The sequence below is a fragment of the Macrosteles quadrilineatus genome, unplaced genomic scaffold, assembly GCF_028750875.1.
Source record: "Macrosteles quadrilineatus isolate MER2022 unplaced genomic scaffold, UCM_ALF_1.0 Scaffold_14__1_contigs__length_3811126, whole genome shotgun sequence".
NCBI classification, from domain to species: domain Eukaryota; kingdom Metazoa; phylum Arthropoda; class Insecta; order Hemiptera; family Cicadellidae; genus Macrosteles; species Macrosteles quadrilineatus.
The window spans coordinates 1769609-1791273 of record NW_026542607.1 but is presented as its reverse complement, the minus strand read 5'-3'; the positions used below and the strand labels follow the sequence as shown (position 1 = coordinate 1791273).

The 21665-nt window shown below is 35.4% G+C and overlaps 2 protein-coding genes across 3 annotated transcripts in view; one reads left to right on the top strand and one right to left on the bottom strand.

Annotated features, from left to right (window-relative positions):
- LOC129004990 (vacuolar protein sorting-associated protein 18 homolog) overlaps window positions 1–20004 on the bottom strand; it is a 30822-nt gene extending 10818 nt beyond the window's left edge. Inside the window, exons 1-15 of one of the 2 annotated variants that reach the window (XM_054433721.1) lie at window positions 19523–20004; window positions 16844–17030; window positions 15888–16048; window positions 14493–14669; window positions 13724–13771; window positions 12807–12993; window positions 12404–12543; window positions 11273–11458; window positions 10050–10166; window positions 8284–8396; window positions 7855–7966; window positions 7578–7679; window positions 6484–6558; window positions 5416–5560; window positions 4287–4459 (exon numbers count right to left, since the gene is read on the bottom strand). In XM_054433721.1, coding sequence (XP_054289696.1) covers window positions 4287–4459; window positions 5416–5560; window positions 6484–6558; window positions 7578–7679; window positions 7855–7966; window positions 8284–8396; window positions 10050–10166; window positions 11273–11458; window positions 12404–12543; window positions 12807–12993; window positions 13724–13771; window positions 14493–14669; window positions 15888–16048; window positions 16844–17030; window positions 19523–19609 — 2010 coding nt within the window. In that variant the 5' untranslated portion in view covers window positions 19610–20004. The remainder of the gene's footprint in view (window positions 1–4286; window positions 4460–5415; window positions 5561–6483; window positions 6559–7577; window positions 7680–7854; window positions 7967–8283; window positions 8397–10049; window positions 10167–11272; window positions 11459–12403; window positions 12544–12806; window positions 12994–13723; window positions 13772–14492; window positions 14670–15887; window positions 16049–16843; window positions 17031–19522) is intronic. The other variant, XM_054433722.1, reaches the window with a different exon arrangement.
- Window positions 20005–20526: 522 nt separating this feature from the next.
- The window catches only part of LOC129005002 (E3 ubiquitin-protein ligase ZNF598-like), a 30866-nt gene continuing 29727 nt past the window's right edge, over window positions 20527–21665 (top strand). The window contains exon 1 of the mRNA XM_054433749.1: window positions 20527–20827. Within this exon, the coding sequence (XP_054289724.1) occupies window positions 20648–20827 (180 nt within the window). The 5' untranslated portion in view covers window positions 20527–20647. The remainder of the gene's footprint in view (window positions 20828–21665) is intronic.

Genomic DNA, 21665 nt, shown 5'->3' with positions numbered 1-21665 from the left:
AAGGTTTTTCTTGACCTCCTGAACACTTCTCTCCGCAGATCCATTTGAAGCCGCATGATACGGGGGAGTTAATGTGAACTTCACATTGTTGTTATGCAAAAAGGTTTTGAACTCTTGACTAGTAAAAGATCTTCCGTTGTCCGACACCAGTTCGACAGGCAATCCATACGATGAAAACAAGGTACGGAGTTTCTCAATAACCTTGGAAGAATTCATGGAACTCATGATAAATACCTCTAACCATTTAGAGTATGTGTCAATCAAAACTAAAAGTTGCTGTCTCGACTCTGGATCCTCCGCAAAGTCAATGTGTATCCTCTGCCATCGGGTTGATGTTGTAGGCCATTGCTGCAACGGTACTTTAGGTATCGAATTCCTAGTTAACTGACACGCAGAACAAGAGGCCACCACGTCTTCAATCGACTTCTCCATGCCTGGCCACCAGACATAACTTCTCGCCAGCATCTTCATGCGTGTAACTCCCGGGTGTTGATCATGCAACATTTGAAGCACAGATGAATACAGTTTCTTTGGAATCACTACACGAGAACCCCACAGCAAACAACCTTGTTCCACGGACAACTCGTCCTTCTTCCTTAGAAAAATAGCTAGTTCCGGCTCAACCGAGCTCGTCCAGCCGTACATCACAAAATCTCGGACCTTCGAAAGAATCGGATCCTTATCCGTCATTTTACCTATATGCAAGGCAGTAATAGGTGCAATGTCCTTGACAACACAGAAATTGTTCATCACTTCTGTACACATATCTACATGTGAAACAAAATTAGCATCCAGCTCTATAGGTTCCGCTTCTGCTAAGGGTAACCTAGACAACGCATCAGCGTGAGGGACATCCACTCCCTTCCGGTACCTAACCTCCAAATCATATGCTGATAGAATCAAGGCCCATCTCTGCAGCCTAGCTGCCGTCATACTAGGAACGCCCTTTTTAGAGCCAAAAATAGCCGTCAACAGCTGATGATCAGTCTGTAGAATACAGTGTCTTCCATATATATACTTATGAAACTTTTTGACTCCAAAGATCAAAGCCAGAGCCTCCCGATGTAACTGAGAATAATTCCGTTCACTGGAACTTAGCGTTTTCGATGCGAAGGCAATTGGCCTTTCCTGACCATCGATAAGATGAGATAGAACAGCAGCCACCCCTCTGGGACTCGCATCACACGTCAGAACTATGGGCTTTTTAACATCATAGTGAACTAACAAACTTGAGTCCAACACCCATGATTTACTCTCCTGAAAAGTCTTAGAACACACCTCCGACCACACCCATGGATGATCCTTATGTAATAAGTCATAAAAACAGCTTATTCTAGCAGACAGGTTAGGTATAAATGCATGATAATAATTTATTAGACCAATATAGGCTCGTAACTCTTCCTTAGTACTAGGCTCAGGCGCTTTACGCAGCGCAGTTAACAAACTTTCTTGTGGACGGAGACCATCTCGAGTAATCACATGTCCTAAATACTCTATTGACGATTGCAAAAACTTACACTTTTGTTGGTTTACTCGAACACCAAACTCATCAAGGCGTTGCAGCACCTGCGCCAGACGGGCAAGCCCCTCTTCCTTAGAGCGAGCCGCCACTAAGACGTCATCTAAGTACGCCACCGTTCCTGGAAGACCTGTTAAAATTTGGTCGATGGCTGACTGAAAAATTGCAGGAGCTGAAGACAAACCATATGGTAGCCTTTTTAAACGATACAGACCCTTATGGGTAGCCAGGGTCAACAGATGTTGCGATTCATCCGCTACCGCCAATTGCTGATACGCATTTGAAAGATCAAGGCAGCTAAAAACTGAGCAACCGCCTAGAGTTGCAAAAATATCTTGAGCCTGTGGAAGCGGATAATGTTCCATTTCAATACACTGATTAAGAGTAATCTTATAATCGGCACAAAGCCTAACACCATTAGGCTTAGGGACAACCACAAGTGGAGTGCTCCACTGTGAATTAGTAACTCTGTACGCAACATCCTCTTGAACCATGCGGTCCAACTCACTCTCAACTTTCTCCCTTAACGCAAAAGGCACTGGTCTCGCCTTACAAAACTTAGGGACTGTCCCCTCCTTTAAGACAATATGAGCCTTAACACCCTTAATTTCGCCCGTTCCAGGCTGAAAAACTGACTTAAATTTACTCTTCAATTTAGCAATGTCCAAATCAGAACTGTGATCCACAGTGGCATTACATGAAAACACATTTTGCCAATCTAACCTCAACTGGCCTAACCAGTTTCGCCCCAACAGAATCGGCTGACTCTTACTTTCTAAACTAACTACTGTCAAAGGCAAACTCGCCTGCTGATTATTATATTTAACATTGACATTCACTTGTCCCAGAACAGGTACATCATGACCTGAATAAGTAGTAAGTTTCACATTTGCTGGCCTAAGTTTGAGGTTAGAAAATTTTTCATAAAATATCTCAGAAGGACATATAGTCAAGGCACTGCCTGTATCTAGAATCATTTCTAAATATACATCATTAGCCACTAGGCCTACCTTATAGCCGTTGTCTGATCCTGATTTAAGGTTGTACAGACCTATCTCTGCCATTGGAACTTCTAGGCCTAGGCCTACCTCTTCCTCCACTTGATGGACCCCCATCCTAGGTGTCGACTTTTTACCATGGAAACTAGAAGATTTCTTGGCTTTACACACTTTCTTGAGATGACCTACTCTCTGACAACCGTGACACTTGTAACTGGCGAACGCACACGCACTAGGCCAATGACCCGCAGAACCACACCTCCAACAAGAGTTTCTAGAATTTTGATTTTCACTACTCCTATTCACAAAAATTTTAGGCCTATTTTGACTTTTCACATTGATTTTCGCAATGTCCCCACGAGGTTGCACAAATAGGCTTGACTGCGATTCGGCCTGTTCCAGCCTGAGCGCTGACGCATAAGCTTCGTCAAAGTCCAATTCCTCCGACAACAATTTCTGCCGGATAGTTTCATTAGAAATGCCGGAAATCACTTTGTCCCTCAAAGCGTCTTTCAAAAAGGTACCAAATTTGCACGAACTAGCCAAATGTTTTATTGAAACCACAAACTCCGCAATGCTTTCGCCCGGCTTTTGCACACGAGAGTAGAATACATATCGCTCCGCCACAACCAACTTCTTGGGCGCATAATGTAATTTCAACAACGCTGCAAGTTCATCATAGGTCTTAGAATCTACCTCTACCGGTGATAATAAATCGGATAGGACCGATAAAACCCTGGGACCAATAACTGTAATTAAAACCGACACCTCGTTCTCCTTCTTGACATTGTTCGCTTTGAAAAAATGTTTCAGGCGCAACAAATAGGGCACAATGTCCTCCTCACTTGGATTAAATTCAGAAATCCTGCCAACACTAATACTCGCCATTTTTAATCATCTCAACTATAATACGCACTAAAACAACAACTGTTATCGCGTACTACCCTAACTATGATAAAAAGGTTTATTACCGACTGCGCCAAAATGTCGTAACCTAACCGTTACGTTAGAACACCAGAAAAGTGGACAGTAATTAAGAGAGAACCACTTACTATCGTTGGTGGACATAGAAGGAGGAGCCGTGACGAATCATCCCACTTCAGGGCTCAGTGCACAGTGCAGCCACCCCGCAAAACATAATAACTCTTCCGTTACTAATAATTATGACTGTTCATATATGAAACTATAATGACTTCTACTACAATAGACAAGCCTGTTTAATTATTGGCATTGGTATTTCATCCCAGCCAGTGGAAAATTTATTATTAAAAGAAGTTATAATGTTATCCAGCTCTTCATAAGTAATTGGTGAAAGACTGAATTTTGTTTGATATCAATTTTTTAATTTGATTTTAATTTTTAATTTTTAATTTGATTTGATTTTACAAAGACCTGATACGTTCTGAAAGGCTATGGAAGATGACTAAGGAGGAAGGTGAAGACAAATCAACTTAGTTTCTAATGTCAACCGGAGTAAAATATATATTAGTCAACACGATAAAAACAACCAATAAAAGGCAGTACAGCTGCTAGGCTAAAGGATATTATGCCATACTGTATTTTGAGTGCAAGGTTGTTTTTTTCGTCCAAATGTTTGAGTTGTGTCCCCCTTTCACCAAGGAAGATTTATTGTGTTTATCCTTCAATAAGGACGGAGAAAACTCTAAACACATCTATTTTAACTCAAAACTGAAACAAAATCATTACCACCACTCATATCAAGATCATTACTAGAGGAGTTCAGACTAACTTTAGCACTCTCGACTGACCTGATTCTCATCAGCATGGCAGGTGACAAGTGCAGGCAACAGCTTGGTGGGATCGAGTGCACGGCCTTGCTCAATGAGTGCCTGCACCATAGCCTTGGGTACTGCCTGCACCAGCGCAGGTGTGAAAGTGTAGAACAGTGACTTGTCTTTCTGTTTACGAAGTACATCCAAGGCTGCAACGTGGCAAGAGGTGTATTATTCCAAAGTAATTAAATTCTTGAAAAATTACAATAGTTTATTTTTCTCTGATAAAACATATTCTTGATTGATGTGATTACCAATTTCTTTAATCAATTGAAAAACCAATGCATAATTATTTTTTTTAGGAGGGCAGCCTCTTTAAACCTTACATATGCGGATGACATGGATGTTAACCCATTGGGGAAGGAATTAATGCGCTGCCTGCAGCACCCTCAGTCGGCAATTAATTTTGCCGAATTTGTAGACTTTTACTCTAATTACCATAGAAAGAAAACCTTAGGTAATAAATTTATAATTCTTTCACCATTTTGTTCACAGTAAAATTGTCTACAGAAAAGTGGTAATTGGATAGTCAAAGTGTAAAACTAAAAAAAACTAAAATTATAAAGTTTATAGAAATAAAAATGTTAAAAACAATTTTTTTAAAGTAAACTTGATATACAAATTCCAAGATGAATCCAGACACCAAATAACACTACTATTATAAAGTTCAATTGATTCCCTACGTAGTAAAAAAGTTGTGTAGTTTTTTAAGTAATAACGTAGAAAAAAAATTTGTTGTTTACCTTACCACAGCTGATTTTTGGTGATATCTGGTTTCCATGGTAACACAAAATTGTTTGTTATTCGCTAAAATAAATGAGTAAATACGCAAATCAAGAAGCAAGATATTTATAAACATTATAAAAGTAAGAAGAAACAAAAAGGGAGGAAAATAATAATAATTAAATAACTAGTGGTGCTGCGTAGCGGTGACACGAGCGGCACTCGTAAGTCAACCGCCGGGCCTGCAGCGGCCGTACGAGTAACGCTCGTAAGTCGGCGCCAATGGGTTAAACCTGTGCAAAGCTTGTGTCAAGCTGATGTAAACAAAAATGAGCTTTAAGGTTAATTCATGTTGAACCTCTCTTCATGTAGGTAGGCTTACCTTTGTAGAAGTCGCCCTTGTGTATATGCTGTTGAACCACTCTCTCAAAGTCTTTGTTAGCTATTGTCAGTCGTATCATGCTCTGTTTATCTCCGTGACTCGCCATCAGGTCGTAAACAGTGCCCTTGTTACGCTTTACACACTCCTGCCAACACAACAAGTTGAAAGTAACTGTTTCCAGTAAAATCCAAGAAAGTATTATTGATACAGAAGCTTCTGCAGAAACACTACTTGTCTTAACACTCAGTGGAATTTCAGAGATGGGAAACACAATTTAAAGATAGCAATACACCTAAAAGAAAAAACACTAAACATTGCTACCAAAGACTACAGAACACAGCATAATTTTCTTCATGCGTAAAATTTCATGCATTTCATGATAAATAATTTCATGAATTTCAGAGCATAATTTGCTTTTAAATAGTTCCCTTGTTAAAATTGTGAACCAGAATTCAGATCATATACATGTTTGTAGAATGCTTAAAAGAGAGTCCTTAATAACTCAAAATCTTTGTTTCAACATTTTATTCTAAAGCTTTGAAACAAGACTCAACTACCTTAAATTTTGCTTATTGTAAAAATAAACTTTGATTGATTGCAGTACCTTTAGGGTTGTCATTAAAAGTTGCTTTATTAATAAAGAAAACTATCACTTACAGTAGCACATTTTGTAGGTTTATAAGTTTCTATTTTTTTTAATATGTTTGAAAATATAAAAAAAATATTATAAAGTTGGCAACAGTTTAACATGGAAATGGGATTCCTACAATGTTTACTGTCAAAGACTGTATCAAGTTAAAATATTTAGATTTAAATTGTTCTCTTAGTAGCAAAGTAAAAAAGCATTGGCGTACGTGAACAAAGGAATAAAATAAAAAACAATACTCTGTAGAAATTCTTTTGCTAAGGGTCTCTTTAGACATAATCATAGGATACAAAAATAAAAATAAAAGTAAACAGAAAACTAATCACATTTGTTCTTTACTTAGTCATAAATGTAAAGACAAGAGTATTATATCAGCTACTCTACAAATTTCACAGGGACTCTTGTATTAGTGTTTTCTTTACCTCAACCTGTCTAAGAGCCAGAAACCTATCCAAGTCCTGCTGCAATTGTTGATACTCATTGCTGTGCTCCATTCCCTGAAGAAAGAGAAAAATAATAAGCCACCATGAAGTACTTAATCTTACTCTTACCTACATTGCCAATCAACACCCGATAACGTGTTGAACAACAAACCTGTGCATCTTCTTCCTCCTCGGCTGTCAATATTCTCATGTCTTTGACTACTTATTCTATCCACCTCTTCTTTGGCCATAATGGGTTCTTCCATCTATGTTTTCCTTCCAAATCTTTTATCATAGTTATCTCCTCTCCTCATTAGATGTTAAGTCATAATCCATAAGTTTTTTATTGTGTAACCATATCTGGTGCTTTAAACAGATGCCTTAGTTCTCTAGGTACGGTTGATTCTTGATTTTTTTTTATTATTATTTATATTTTTTGTTTATTGACCACCTATTTCATATTATACAATGATTTCTGTTCTAGAGGTTGACATGGAGCTTTTAAGTCTAAAATGATCAACAAAATATAATCTAAAAAAAAAACAATATTAGCTTTTTTCCTGAAGTTTTTTCTTGTACATGTTACAGATCCATGTTGGAAAATCAGTTACAAGTCCTAATTTGTAAATTTTCAGTTTGGTGTGGCTTGAGAAAAGATTGATGTGTTTATGTTATAAATCACTAAGAATATATATATTTATTATAAAAGTTTATTTAAGCCAACATATTCTGCAGAAATGTTATTTTATTTGTTAAGTAGGCCCCCACTCATAAATATTATGAAGTATTAAACATTACAGGAATACAAGCATAGAGACAGATTTTCAGTATCAACACTCAACAGTTGAATCTAAACTGAAGCTACGCTTTTTTGACTAACGTTAATGTGACAACAAAGAGATATTTATTTATTTAAGCCTTTCAAATCAAATGGTTAAACAAAATGTGATAGTTTAAGCTGTTAAACAACTTTTGTTAAGTCCTATCCAAAGAGGACACAAATAAACACATTTCTTTACAGTTTTGGAACAGTATATATAACAAAATGTGTTGTCTCAAGTAGACTAAAATGTGAAATATAAAATTTGGTTTACCTGGCTGCGCAGAGTTCCCATTTCGTTCATAAACAGCTCTATGACCCATATAACAATCATCGTAGTCTGAGTCTGGTCGGATGGCCGCAGCTTTTCTAATTTCTGAAAAGTCAGGAAAGGTATAGCAGTTTTACACATGTTTACGTCTCTTTTTATAAGTTTTATAAGCTACAAAAACCTGTCATAGAAATACAGTTAGACAGACATATAGTTTTTACAATAGTACAGTTTATGACATTTCTCTTACAAGTATTGGAGAAAGAGTAAAATGACAAACCTTCTGAAGAAATGTTTTCAGCGCCTTGATTTGCCAGACTTGTAAAAACTTGAGGGCAATTTCTTCAAACGAGGAGTGAGTCTCGGCATAGCGTTCTGCACTTAGTTCATATCTTTGAACAAATGAAAGTAGGTTCAGTCAAGGAGAGCAACAGTGTATTAGATACTGTCCTAGTATACTTGAAATACTACTAAACAATTTGAACATTGTCATTTATATTTTATTTCTTATTACGTTTGAGTGTGCTGATGTTGACTAAATATTTTGACTTATCCAGTTATGTAAGTTTTACAGTGTGTGCTTTATCATTACTTTTTTGCTTGAAACAATTATTAAAACTAATTTTACCAAAAACTCAGAGCACAACACAAACACAACACAAAATACTACAATAATATGTTAGACTTTATTCCATAAATAGATACTCACTCTTGGTTGTTAAAATGAGTTTCTGCCTCCCTATTCAAGACCTGGTCCAGGTAAGCTTGGTTGGTACCGCAGTATTCTTTAGCCAAGTCAAACTGCCCTTTCTCCATGTATATCTGAAACCCCATCACAACATATGAATACGGATAAACTGTTTATTTTTTTATATTTGAGGTTAGGATGTAACAAAGAGCACAAGGGCCTAGGTTTTTTTCAGATTTTTGTGAGGATAGCAGGCTTACCTAAATGGGAAAGAGCCCAAACTGGTACAAGAGACACAAAACTTTACTCTACACACAAAGCATTAGAACATTTCACTGTCACTGACAGAATTTTCAACAAAGGGAAAAACTCCTATTCAGGTATGCATGTTTTTTTTATAATTTTTTATAAAATAGTTCTTTTCTTATTATTAATATTTATATTACCAAACTATTGTATTGTGATGGTATTTTTAAAATTGTGAAGAAGAAAGAATACTCAGCTTCAATTGAACAAATTCATTTGGTTAACCTAAAAGAAACACCTACTTATGTATATCTAGATTTTGACTGAGTTTGGGAATACTGTATACTAGTGTACATGTTGCTCGAAATCGAGCAATTGCAAAGAAGTAAAGTAGTTATTTAAAAACAAATAACTTATTTAAAAACTAATAAAAGTCATAATTTCCGATAAGTTTAAAAGACACAACTCATAGATTACGTACCTAAAATCAACATTTCTTGTAAATATTTTATCATTTTTCAAAAGCTGATCTGGTTTTTTAGTGTATTCTACAAATATTTCCCACCAATAGCCGCATTAGGTTGTCCATGTTGATCTTTGTCAATGATAATGTATGGTACTACCCATTGTCTCCAGTACGTTTACAAATTTCAGTCATTTTTTATAGCGATAACATTTTGTTTACATTACTTAAGAACTGCCTGATTTTTTGCATATTTGCTTCAATTGGTAATAATCTGGCTATTTACTGTTATAACGTAAGTTATATCATTGAGTATACACGTATACTCAATTATATACGTGTATACTCAATGGTTATAATTACCTGAAAAAATGCAAAATTGAAAGGCCTAATGTTGTTCAAATGGTTTTTTGTTTCCCTTAAATGTAAATAATGCAAATCCTTCAATGAAAGTTTTATTAAGGTTTCTTGGATGTAGTCATATTATTTTAAAATCACTTGACGTTTATGAAAACATATATTTAATGTCCTTGCCGTACCAGTTTAATTCAGCCTTATAGAGTGAGTTCCTTTGCCTATCATCATAAAGTTAAGTCCGTGTTTCCTACAAAATAGCCCCGTGTGAACGAGGCTATACAGTACTATATCAATTCATTTTTCTTATTTGCTAAACATATCAGATTGTCCAGGCTTTCTCGATTTTTTACATTGTAATATGTACGAATGTAAATTAAAGTAGTAAATATTTAATTTCAACAAAATTAGTAAATGTACCCAATGCGTTTTGTTGAATTAAAAAATAAATAATAGCAATTAATTAAATTATACAGCTGATCAAAATGTAAACAATTATGTTCTTCATAAGGATAACATGGGAACTTTCAAAGCCACTGGGGCTGAGCCCAAGGGGCCTTTTCAAAAATGTAAGGCCAGTTTGCAAATCTACGCGACACGCTCTGTCCAATGAGACGTCAATGGATAAAATCGGTTAAGAAATGGCGGAGGAGTTCAACCGACAAACTTCGTGTTCGCGTATTAATTATATAGATACTAATGACTTTAAAAAAGTTGAGCTAACCTGCCAAACGTTACGATCTTCTCTAGATATCTTGTAACGATAAACAGTTCTTTCTGCAATCACCCAGACAGTGCCTTTTGTGGGATCTTTGGTGATTGTAACCAGCCGGCCGTATGACTGAAACATAATAACAAAACTGTAATTGGAATGCAAACATACCGAGACCGCACACATTTAAACCAACCAAAACAGCAAAATGTTACAAAACTTCCAGAAATTTTTATGTGTGTACACAAGAAACACAAAACTGAATGGCTTACGTATCAACCCCTTCTCTTATGACTAGCTTTAATTGGTCATGAATACTTTGGATACAACTCAAAGGTTCAAACAAATAGACTAGGGAGGAAAGTTTTCAGTGAACATTCTATAGCTAACACTATAGCTATTAGTTATGATTGTAGTTCTTGTTAAAACCATTATCTATGAGTGAGAGTCATATCAAAAAGTTCAGAGCCCTGGGCTCCATACATAATGATGGAATGTGTTTAGGCCAATACACACAAAAACATGACTGCAGAGGTTTTAGTGATCTTTGTTTTGCATACTGAAATCCACCACTACACCTTTTACTCCTATTTTAGTATTTCTGTCAACAGAATCATCTATTTAGCGGACAGGGATTTTTTTTTAATAAAGAAGAGTTCACCTTGCTTATCTGAAAAGAAATAATGAATAAAGAACACAAAACTGGTGGTAGGTATAGGCCTAACACAACTTATTTGTTCTTAATTTGTTAACTTAGAAGCTCATAGTAGGTACCAGTGTTTTTATTTTAATATTTCAATTTTTGCCATGCACTACTTTTACTTCTATGATAGCTAATCAGATCATAGACAAAATATCAAGTCTAATGCCATCTAGCGACAATATTTTTGTTTTAACTTCACATAGTATTTTGTAGCACCGCTAGTTCCCCAGCTCCATCTGACAGGATTTCTAGCACGCTGGAGAACCAGCAACTAGAGCGGCTGGATCTCACAGCGAGAACTAGCTGCTGAAACAAGCCCCGTGTGACAGGGGCTTAAGAGATACTAGAAGCTACCCATGCTTCACTATGTAGTCTACAAACCTATGATTTTAACATACTTTACAAGCTACTGTATTTAACCACTGGTGTTACCATAGAATATCACAACAAATAATATTGTTCCAGTCTCAAGAGTGACATTTAATACGCATTATCCTGTATTAGCCAATTAACATTATTTAATTAGGCCTACCTCATTATACAAATCCTCAAACACCATGCTCTGGTTTAGTATGGACAGGCCGACAACTTTGTTCGGGTAGAGAAGAAGAACATGGAACTCTGTAAGCACAAAGTTGAGGGGTGCAGGCGCTGAGGCGGGGTAGTTGAGGCGTTGACTGTCTGATAAAACTTCTTCTCCCTCGCCACTGATGTCTACCTATAAACAAAAATATTGGTAAAAATGAGATTTTGAGGTTAAGAATGTAATATAGATACAAGGGCTACGTTTTAAGAATTTTAATGAGGATATTAGGCTTATCTGAATGAAAACCGGGAGCGAGCTGGTCTAGTGGTAGAACCCAGGACTTCAGTTACTGAGGTTCAGGGTTTAAGTCCTGTCAATCCCCAATTACCAATGGTTTTAGCTCTGTGATAATGCCTCAACCCTCTAGGTCTCTGAAGTAATGTGTAAAACGGTTCCAGGCTAGAGTTTAGTGTTAAAAGATTTTAAGGTGGGGCATAGGTTTTTTTTTATCTGAATGGGAAAAAGTCAATTTTGGCACAAGAAACACAAAACTAGATGGCTTTCATTGGCAACACACTGAACAACTTCCTTTCTACTGTTGGACCTGAAGTCATATCTCTCCAATTCAAACCTCCTTTGGTTGAAAAAGCTGTTAGTGTCAGTAAAATATTCAAACATTTGTGTATAGTGATAGTGTAAAGTGTTCTGTTTCTTGTGCCAGTGTGGACTTTCCCATTCACATAAGCCTTCTATCCTCACAAAAATCATCATTGCAACAATGAAATTTCTCAAACAACTTTTGCTCAGTGTGAGAGTAAAAATGTCATTTTGTTGAGAGCAATTAGGTATCATCAAATGCATTGTGTTAACAACACTTTTCTATTACAAACCATAGGTGAAAGTTATAACATGCAGAATTAACCAAATAAGGTTACTGCTTCAGCTATTAGCAGACAAAAATTGAGGATTAAAATCAGTGTGTGCATTTTTATTTGCAATTTCTTAACTTTTCCTCTTAAAAAGTCGCCGATGTGAATGAAAGGTGAAGAAGGTGGAATGGTAAGAGGTATAAACAAACCTCATGGTTTGTAACTAAATAATATTACTCTGACTCCGTGGACTAATCATATATTATACCTGTCCGTAGAAGATTGATTCTTCTGTTAGCCAGGCAAAGGATGAAGGCAAAACTGGTTTTTGCTGCGAAGACTTTGGATAGAAGAACTGCAGCTTGGAGTACTTCAGGACCTTCTGGCTAGGAACTTCTATGAAGCCCTCTGTTGAAGAGATAAAAACAATTAATCAGTAAATTACTTAAAAGGTAACAAGTAAATTAGAGTTATAGACCTGAAGGGGTTTATTTTATAGATCAGCCAAAAAGGCTTAATTTACCCAAAACTTGTTATCCAATCCGCTGATCGTTCGATAGGACTGAAAATCCTGTATTGCAGATCTCCAAGCAATATTTCTTTCAAAAACATAAATTAAAAACTTTCTTAATTAATGTACACAATCAACGTGTTTGATTCATGCCACTAACCCGCTTTGGAAAGATACACATTGAAGATCTGCTGTAACAGAGGCCGATCCTCAGAGCTGTTTACATTTCCCACAAATTGGTAAATGCGGTTGGGCGTGGTGGCTATGATGAAGTAGCGTTCTCTATTCGGCAGTCTGTGGAACTCCAGTCCAGTGATAGGACTGTTCCCCTTGCCAATGTCAAACACCTGCAGAATAGAACATTAAAAAATATATATTATAGTCCTCTAAAACTAATCCTAACCGAGGGTAGTTTTAATAAATACTGTATATCATATATCATACAAAAAAATTTGATATCTCTTGAGTTGATTGATATCTCTTTAGTTTTGTTTTAATTTGTGTAGGCCTGAAAGGAAAGAATTTGAAGTTATGAAATCCTTAGTTATGATAAAAAAAGTATCTTAATTTGTTTGGTCACATTTCAAATGTTGAATCTGCAAATATATTTGAAAATCCTTTGAAATTGTAAAATTACTAGCTATGTAAATATTGTATAGTGTTGTTCAGAAGTCTAAAGTTTTAAAACAAGTCAAATTAGCCCAATTTTGTATTTTTATTGGTGAAAAATATAGTCTGGTTGTTTTGTATTGTATTGATAAAATGTCATATCATTTTCACTTACTAAAGTTGTTAGCCAAACACAGCCGATGTATTTTTGGGGAGGGGGTAAATAGATAAAAATATATATTTAGTTTAAGATAAATCAATAGAGACAAAAAAGTTGTAAGTAAATAATTAAAAAAAAAAAAAAAAAAAAAATTGAAAACATAATCACAGTTAGCAACAAATACTGCTAAGTTTAAATCAAATTTGGAGAAGGCAGTCGTGTCTCAACAAATATGTTTTAATGTTGGGAAATAACCCTACCACAGCAAAAAAAGAACACGGATAAACTGATAATACAAAAAGTCTTACCATTCCCTCCACTTCTTTTTGTCCGTATAAAGGGAGATAGTTAGGCAGCTTCCACAAATGACAGAAACAGTTTGATGGATTAGTTTATTGATTTATGCACTATTAAAAGTGTATTTTCCTAAGGGAAAGTGTTACTCAGAAAAAATGCTAAACTTAGTTCTACAACATGTATAAACAGAGTGACTGGAATAATATTTATTTATACCATTTGTTTATAACACAATACAAACTTTAGTAAGGTTTGATTTGAGATACATACATACATTATTATACCACTTTCACAAGCTACAATTGATCAAATTTTCACTAAAGGGAATTCTATCCCATTTCCAGCGCTGTTTCAACAATTGATCTTTGAGGAAAACTGAGTTTTGCTCTAATTAACCATTTTAAAAACCCTGAAAGTAAAAAAATAGGTACGCCAAATAACACTTCTAATAATAGATTACACTTATACTTACTGTTTACTCACAATACAGTAAATAGATATAAAAAAGATGGAACGTGGTGATCAATTTCGATTGGACACTCCAATAATCATCAGATACAATAAGCAAAAGTTTTTAAAATTTTAAAAACACACGGCAGGTGTCACAAAAAGTGAATCCACATACACAAAACTGTTTAAAGCCAACACAACTACTATGGGAATACAGTTTCATTAAATTCAGTGGTAGTCTCATAAAACTTATTTTCTGTCAAAGAAGGCCGAACAGAGACAAAGTTTCCAAAGCTAAATCGCAAAGAACATGATGAAAATGAATAATACCTGTTTAAAATACTGCTCTATGCTCGATTGGAAGATTCTCTCCGAGTCGTTTGACAAAGCCGTTTCCAAAATAAGTCCCTTGGATGTGCCGAGTAGAAGAGGTTTGGTTGTGTCTGACTTGACGTTCTCGTGGTTCCATCCGACCGCAGTGATCTCGTGTCCTCGGAATCTGGTAGCCTTCAAATATAAAGGAAGTTAAATAGGTATAAAAGCTTTAAATAATCAAATTTCTAGTAAAAAATATAAGGGAAATTTTATTACTTTGGTAAAACCTTCGGCCTAGTTGTATTTTATGAGTATGATTTTTACCACTTCCTAAATTGTAAGTTTCTTTCCGAGTTACAAAATCCCTTCTAACCAGGTTAAGGTTAGGCTATCAGCACACATCAGCATAGACAGTAAATACCTGACAATTTTATTGTTAGTTTTTATTCAGTTAGGCTAAGTTTGGACTTGAGATTTGAATAGGAAGATTACATGACCTAACCAAACCAAAATCAAGTGAGATTTGACTGAGAAACCATAGCACAGGAAACCTCTTCTAACAGCAAGGTCAAGGACGGGGGTCAAGCAGAAACCCACACAGTTTAACCCAAACCATGAAAACCAAATAATTCAAATCATCTGATAATAAGCTAGGCAGCTACTTTCTCCCCCTATACATATGGAGAAAGTATTGTTTTTGTCAAAATTTTAGAGTTTGAGTTTTGAGTGGATGTATCCATTTTGAGTTAATGAAATTTGGTATGTAGATACTAATCCATGGTATCTCCAAGCGTTTTTTCAATTTTGATTTTCAATGGGGATTTTTCCATAAAACCCCATAAAATAACAGAAAAAACACATTGTATCGAAAATGGCCTAAACGGTTTTGATAAAAATTTAGTATGTTATAGTCCTTTAGAGTCTGAACAAAATGGTACAAATCCAATTTCCGTAAAAATTACGGTTCAAAAGTTATTTTAACTTATGTTATTTTCCGATAAAAAATACAATATATTACAAAAGATCAGATTTAGGAAAAAAACCTGGTTTTGATTAAAATTAATGTGTTATGGTCCTTATAATTCTAAACAAAATAATGCAACCCCCATTACTGTAACAATTACGGTTCAAAAGTTATTGCAACTTTTCTGATTTTTTCCTACAAAATTATCATAGTTACTCCCACCGCTTACCCATGATAAAGGTTGTTAACAAGCTATGGGAGAAAGTATGTGTCAGATTGCTGATACCATTTATTTAGTTTGGACAAGAGTCCAGTTTGGTCAGATGCTTTCTAAGGTGTGGGAACAAGAAGTAGCCCACTAGTTTTGGGCTATTTAGAGTTTCCCTACTAAGTAGAGCAATTGTTGAAAACATTTGAAGCTAAGAAGCACTTAATACTAATCTCACCGGCCTAATTTTAGTAGACTTTCTGTTGAGGTAGAAAAGCTCCGCTTGTAGACCAGATTCAGGGTTTCTCGGGACAAAGCTGAGCAACAAATGATCTCCTGTAGGGTCTAGGAACATGCCCGACAGTCTCAACTGGGGACACAGCTTTGAAAAATCAATCTCTGAAAACAAAGATAATTTAAAATCACATTTACTTTTAAAAACTTCTATTTCTGACAAATAAGTATTGGATACATTGTGTTTGATAAAAATACATTTTTTAACTTTGTACAATTAGATCTACAGTTCTACTGGTTCGATTTAGTTGCTTTTTCATTTTAATAGTTTTTATGTAAGCGGACCGGTAAGTTTAATAGTATAAAAGTTTTAAAGCAAAACCCCGATATTAACTTAGATAAACACCTGGTGTAGTAAAAATAAACTATTCGCACACTTTAAAAAAATTTTTTTTTTAAGTGTGAGAATAGTTGATTTTTTTATAATGAATAAGCGGTTTGACAATACTATGAGGAAACTACATTGAAAGTATATGCTATTTAATAGAAATAGCTTTCTGATTCTCTTTTCTTGCTCAGGCACCAGTTCAGCAGTAAATCACAAATACAGTGGAAGTAAATAAGTTCAGCAGGCACTGAGGAGTGCATCGGAAACAGGCTTAAACATTCTGTTTGCCCACTTGAGCCTTAATAGCAAGGAAATGTAAAATTTAAAATTAAAGATTTAATTGTTTCTTGTGGGTTGGCAAAAGTGAGCATTCTTATGAACAAGAATTAGAAAATGTATATTTATCAAAAGAGAATTAACATAAAAAACATAGGCCTAGGCCTATCAGTACATATTGTATATTGTATATATTATAATAGTTCCTCAGAATGTCAAAGTTTTTCTACATTACAATTCTCTTAATGTGATTCAGATTTATCTATACAAATTAAACACACAAAATTATTACTTGCCTTCAGGTTTGTCTGGGGCTTTCAAGTCTATCCGAAATAGGATTCCGTTGGCCATTGCTAGTACAATAAGCTCGCTGCTGACACACATGTGGATAATCTTATCCGGAGGCGCAAAGTTTACTTTCTGCTTGTAAAACATGGGAGTCTCATCTTCTACAGCCATATTGATGAAACCAGATGCTGGTTTCTACAAAGAAATAAAAACAACCATATTTTTTGGTTTGTTATTTGTTACAATAACTTAACATGATTGTTGAATTGAAATATACAGTAAATATTTTGTTTTCAACTTTTTTTAACCGGAAAAAAATGAAATTCATTACAGTAAGTTAGAACTTCTTTAATCCGAACCCCTGTAATCCGAACGTCCACTAATCCAAACGCCTCATTGCTGTACTCTATACACAGTACATTAGTTCTTTATTGTAGGTATACTGTATTTTATTGATATACACACCATAATGGTTTCTACTGTAATGTACAGTACTGTTTATTCACTATGTTTACTACTGTATTAAAAAAACACAATGTGTAGGGCCTATTTTACTATATAGGCTAAAGCATTTTTACTTTTCCCGTAAAAATTACAATCCATTTTAGCCACGTTTTAAAAGTAAAAACAACAATATGTTCTGTAATTCGAACTATTCAATAGTCCGAACTACCCCCGGTCCCAATTAGTTCGGATTAAAAAGCTTCTACTGTATAATGAAATTTTAAAACAGGCTAGGCTAGACATAGGGGTTGCGACATTATCACTTAGATAAAATCCATTAGTGATTTGGTGGGATTTGAGCCCGGGAACTCAGGAACCGAAGTCCCGCCCTCTAACCACTACACCAGCTCGCTCACCAAAGTAAGTATACAACAACCTGAAGTTGGCCTAAAACTTACTTAGAGGGGATTTGGCGGGCTAAAGTATGACTCATCTGTTATCATTCGATTCAAAACGAAACTAGGAAAGCTCTACAAACTGATAATCCAACCTTACATAACCGCCGCAGTGTGCTGTATAATGGTGGCCTCCGTATACTATCAAAGTAGGCCTAACTTACCAAAAGGGAGAGTGGGTACGGTACCTAATTCTGAGCAATTACTTGGTCAACCCCAAACTTTTTCATATTTTACTACGGTCATAAGGATGTTCTCAAAAAACAAGAAACATATAATTCAAGCCCCGCAAGGCCATCGTACAGGTTGCCGAGCGATAAGAAGGTTCAAAGTCCACGTGATAACAGTGGCTTGCAGCGGGAGACGCGCAGAAGGCCAGATGTGACAGTACCATTATGATAGGTTAGGTTTTGAATTAACCATGGTAGTATACTACTATATGTATGGAATTAACCTAACCCAGGTTAGGTTATGTATGTGTGTGTGTGTGTGTACCTAACCTAACCTAACCTTGTGGGGCTTGAATTATATGTTTCTTGTTTTCTGAGAACATCCTTATGACTGTAGTAAAATATGAAACAGTTTGGGGTTGACCAAGTAATTGCTCAGAATTACCGTGGGTACACTTCCATACAGTATCTGTTGGCACAAACAACCGAATGAGTGATATTGATTATTCAATTGTTTAATTCGATATATCGTTTCGTTGGGTAGGTTAGGTTAACCTTACCTAACTAACCAAATGATATATCGATATATATTAATCGATATATCCATCAATATTTCCATTCGGGGGTACAGTTTCTTAACTGGGCTATGCTAATATCGATAGAAACTATCGAATTGAAAATATTGATTAACCCTAGATCTGGCGGTCATTTTAGTCCTAAGTGGCGGGTGTATTTTGGCCTTTTTGTAGTGGTACCGTATATTTCGCCACAGAGCAGTTATTTGTAAATATAAGTATAAACATTTACGTATGTTCTGTTTCAGTGATAAATGTAGAATGTAATGGTATTAAAAAAGAAATTTTCTAGCAATGCGTTTAGGCGTAGTGGCTAGTGGTTTGGAAATTTTCGGATTATGCAAATTATAAATTTCAAAAGCAACCCTCAAGAAAGCCAACAAATAATTTTTTTAGACATTTGATCTAAATGTAAATGTTGTGTGGAATATGATTCCCTACGTAGAATTATCAATGTTTTTTAAATACTCCTAAAAAAAAAACCTGTTTTTGTTGCCATGCGACTAAATCTTTCCACCGCCAAAATAAATTTTGAACACTCTAGTTTTTCAAACTATGTTTTTTCGCTACGTAATTCTCGCTCAATGATGTTTTATACATGCAAATTAATCCTCAGAATCTCATCTTTCTAATGGTATAAGACATTTCGGTTTTAAACTGTTTCAGTAGGCCTATTATAAAAATAGAAAGTTCCAAACTATGTCGTTCTGGTCCCTAGCGGACCACCGCCACTGAGAACTCATCATTTTCTGGTCCCCTAGGGACCAACGCCAGATCAAGGGTTAATAATCGATATTTTTAAATATATTTATTAGGCTATCAAATTAAACTATCATAACCTAACCTAACTAACCAAACTTGCTGATGGTGAAAAAATCGCACGAAGGTTTACTAATCGAATCGATGGTTTCAATCGATATTAGCATAGCCCAGTTAAGAAACTGTACCCTCATTCGGTTGTTTGTGCCAACAGATATGGAAGTGTACCCGGGAGTGTTCCAACCTAGCCTTTTGTACCAGCCTATGTAACTTATAAAACTTACCACTTCTGGTCCAGCAGGCGATGATGGAGCAGTTAGGCCCATGGTTCGTTGAGATGTCTGCTCATACTGATCTAATAGAGATGTCATGATGATTTATTCAGTTAAGAAAGGGTTAGATAACCTACAGATGATTAATTGATACTGTCTCTAGTTTGTGTACAGTAGCTCTAGTTTGTGTAGATTGGCGACATCCTAATTTTCTGCTTAAAAATATCCTATTGGCCTAAGTTATTTAAAAGGCAAGTTTCATAACTTTTGGCGTAGACTTAATATAAATTTATTTTCATGTCAAGTATTGGTTCATAATTTGAATTTTAATGAAAAGTTTGCCTAATATCTACAAAATTTAATGTCTAAAAATACTTCCAAGAACTCCAGTGAATCTATGAAACAAAATCAATCAAGCTGTAAGATGCTGATAGAAGTTTCAGTTTCTCTTCTCAAGTAAATTAAATATTTTCTCAAATTTATGTAGACTGTTCTGTTATTCTGTTTACTTCATTTTGACAGTCGTGTCGAAGTCGAGTCGAAGACGGTCCTCTTCCCCTCTCCAGTCCAGAGTCCTCCTCAGTCCAGTCACTCACTCAGTCCAGTCTAGTCTTCCAGTGAGCTGAGTTATATCAGATCACACCGATTTCAACACGATTTCAAGAAGTCCCAACCACTAACCAGTATGTTTCTATATTGATTAATATATAACGTAAAATTTATTTATCGTTTGTTTTTTTGTAAAAGGTATCACAAAATAAATTAAAAATATCGTTGCCAGATCTTCATGAATATTGAGCTATGAATTTTTCTTGCTTTAGTGTTAATTTTATATGTCGTAAAATATTTCATATAGTTATCATCTATTCTGAAATTATACAGACGACAAAATCTAGTTATCATTTAACATTGCCAACATGGTTAGACTTGGCCTAGGCGCAAGTGAAATGTGTTTTTTCTCAGCTGATAAGTATTTAGAAGTATTCCAATTCCAATCATACCACACTCACTGATGATGGTTGGTTAATTTGCGAATTGCGATCTGCTGTGTCGTCCTAGTTAAGTGAAAGCTCTACATTTATTTATTTTTACAATTGTTACAATTTCACGTGTAAACATACTAAATTAACGATAAATATGTCGTCCAACAGCAATGATGATAGTTCAAACGAAAATACCTGTGTTGTATGCTTCAAAAATGTGGACATATTTTCGGTTGGTGACTGCGATCACCCAGTTTGCTATGAGTGTTCAACACGAATGAGGGTTTTATGCAGACAAAATGAATGTCCAATTTGTAGACATGACATGCAAAGGGTAAGCCAAAGTATAAAAAATAGTCTATTGTTATGCACTGCTGACTCCCACATTGTTTGTGACATAATAGGCCTAACCTTAGTTAACAAATCACATTTTAGGCCACTGTAACCTTTACTTTATTTGTGATAGGTACAGTTCCGCAGACAACCTGCAATAGGCCTATGCCTATTATCGGACTAATATTGATTCAGTGTTGCCAGATTGGCCAAAGTAAATTATCGTACACGCAGTCCAAAACTATTGTAGGTATTCTGGGTAAAATAATCGTACACGTAAAATATATTATATTGTGATATAAGTTAGCCCTAAAAGGGGTACAGTTTCTTAACTGGGCTATGCTAATATTGATTGAAACTATCGATTCGATTAGTAAACCTTCATGCGATTTTTTTGCCATCAGCAAGTTTGGGTGGTTAGGTTAGGTTATGATAGTATTTTATAATAGATATATTTAAAAATATCGATTATTAATCAATATTTTCAATTCGATAGTTTCAATCAAAATTAGCATAGCCCAGTTAAGAAACTGTAAGTTACCCCCTAAAAGTGCTATTCAGAGGATGAATTGACCAAAATTTGACTCTCTTGGCCTCTGCCGCTTACAATTGCCACTCTGGTTTTACAACAGGAAGCTACCGGTAGTACAACTGGATGATGTAGCACTGGCTCGTCATCTCAGCTAGGCCTAGATAAGTTAATCAACACCCTGTAAAATTTTGTTATGTGCGTAGAGGAATGAACCTCAGTACATACATGTAGCTTATGGATTTATTACAAAATTACAATCCCCTGTTCTCCTATTTCCAATGCAACTTACTAAGAAAGAGCAATAACT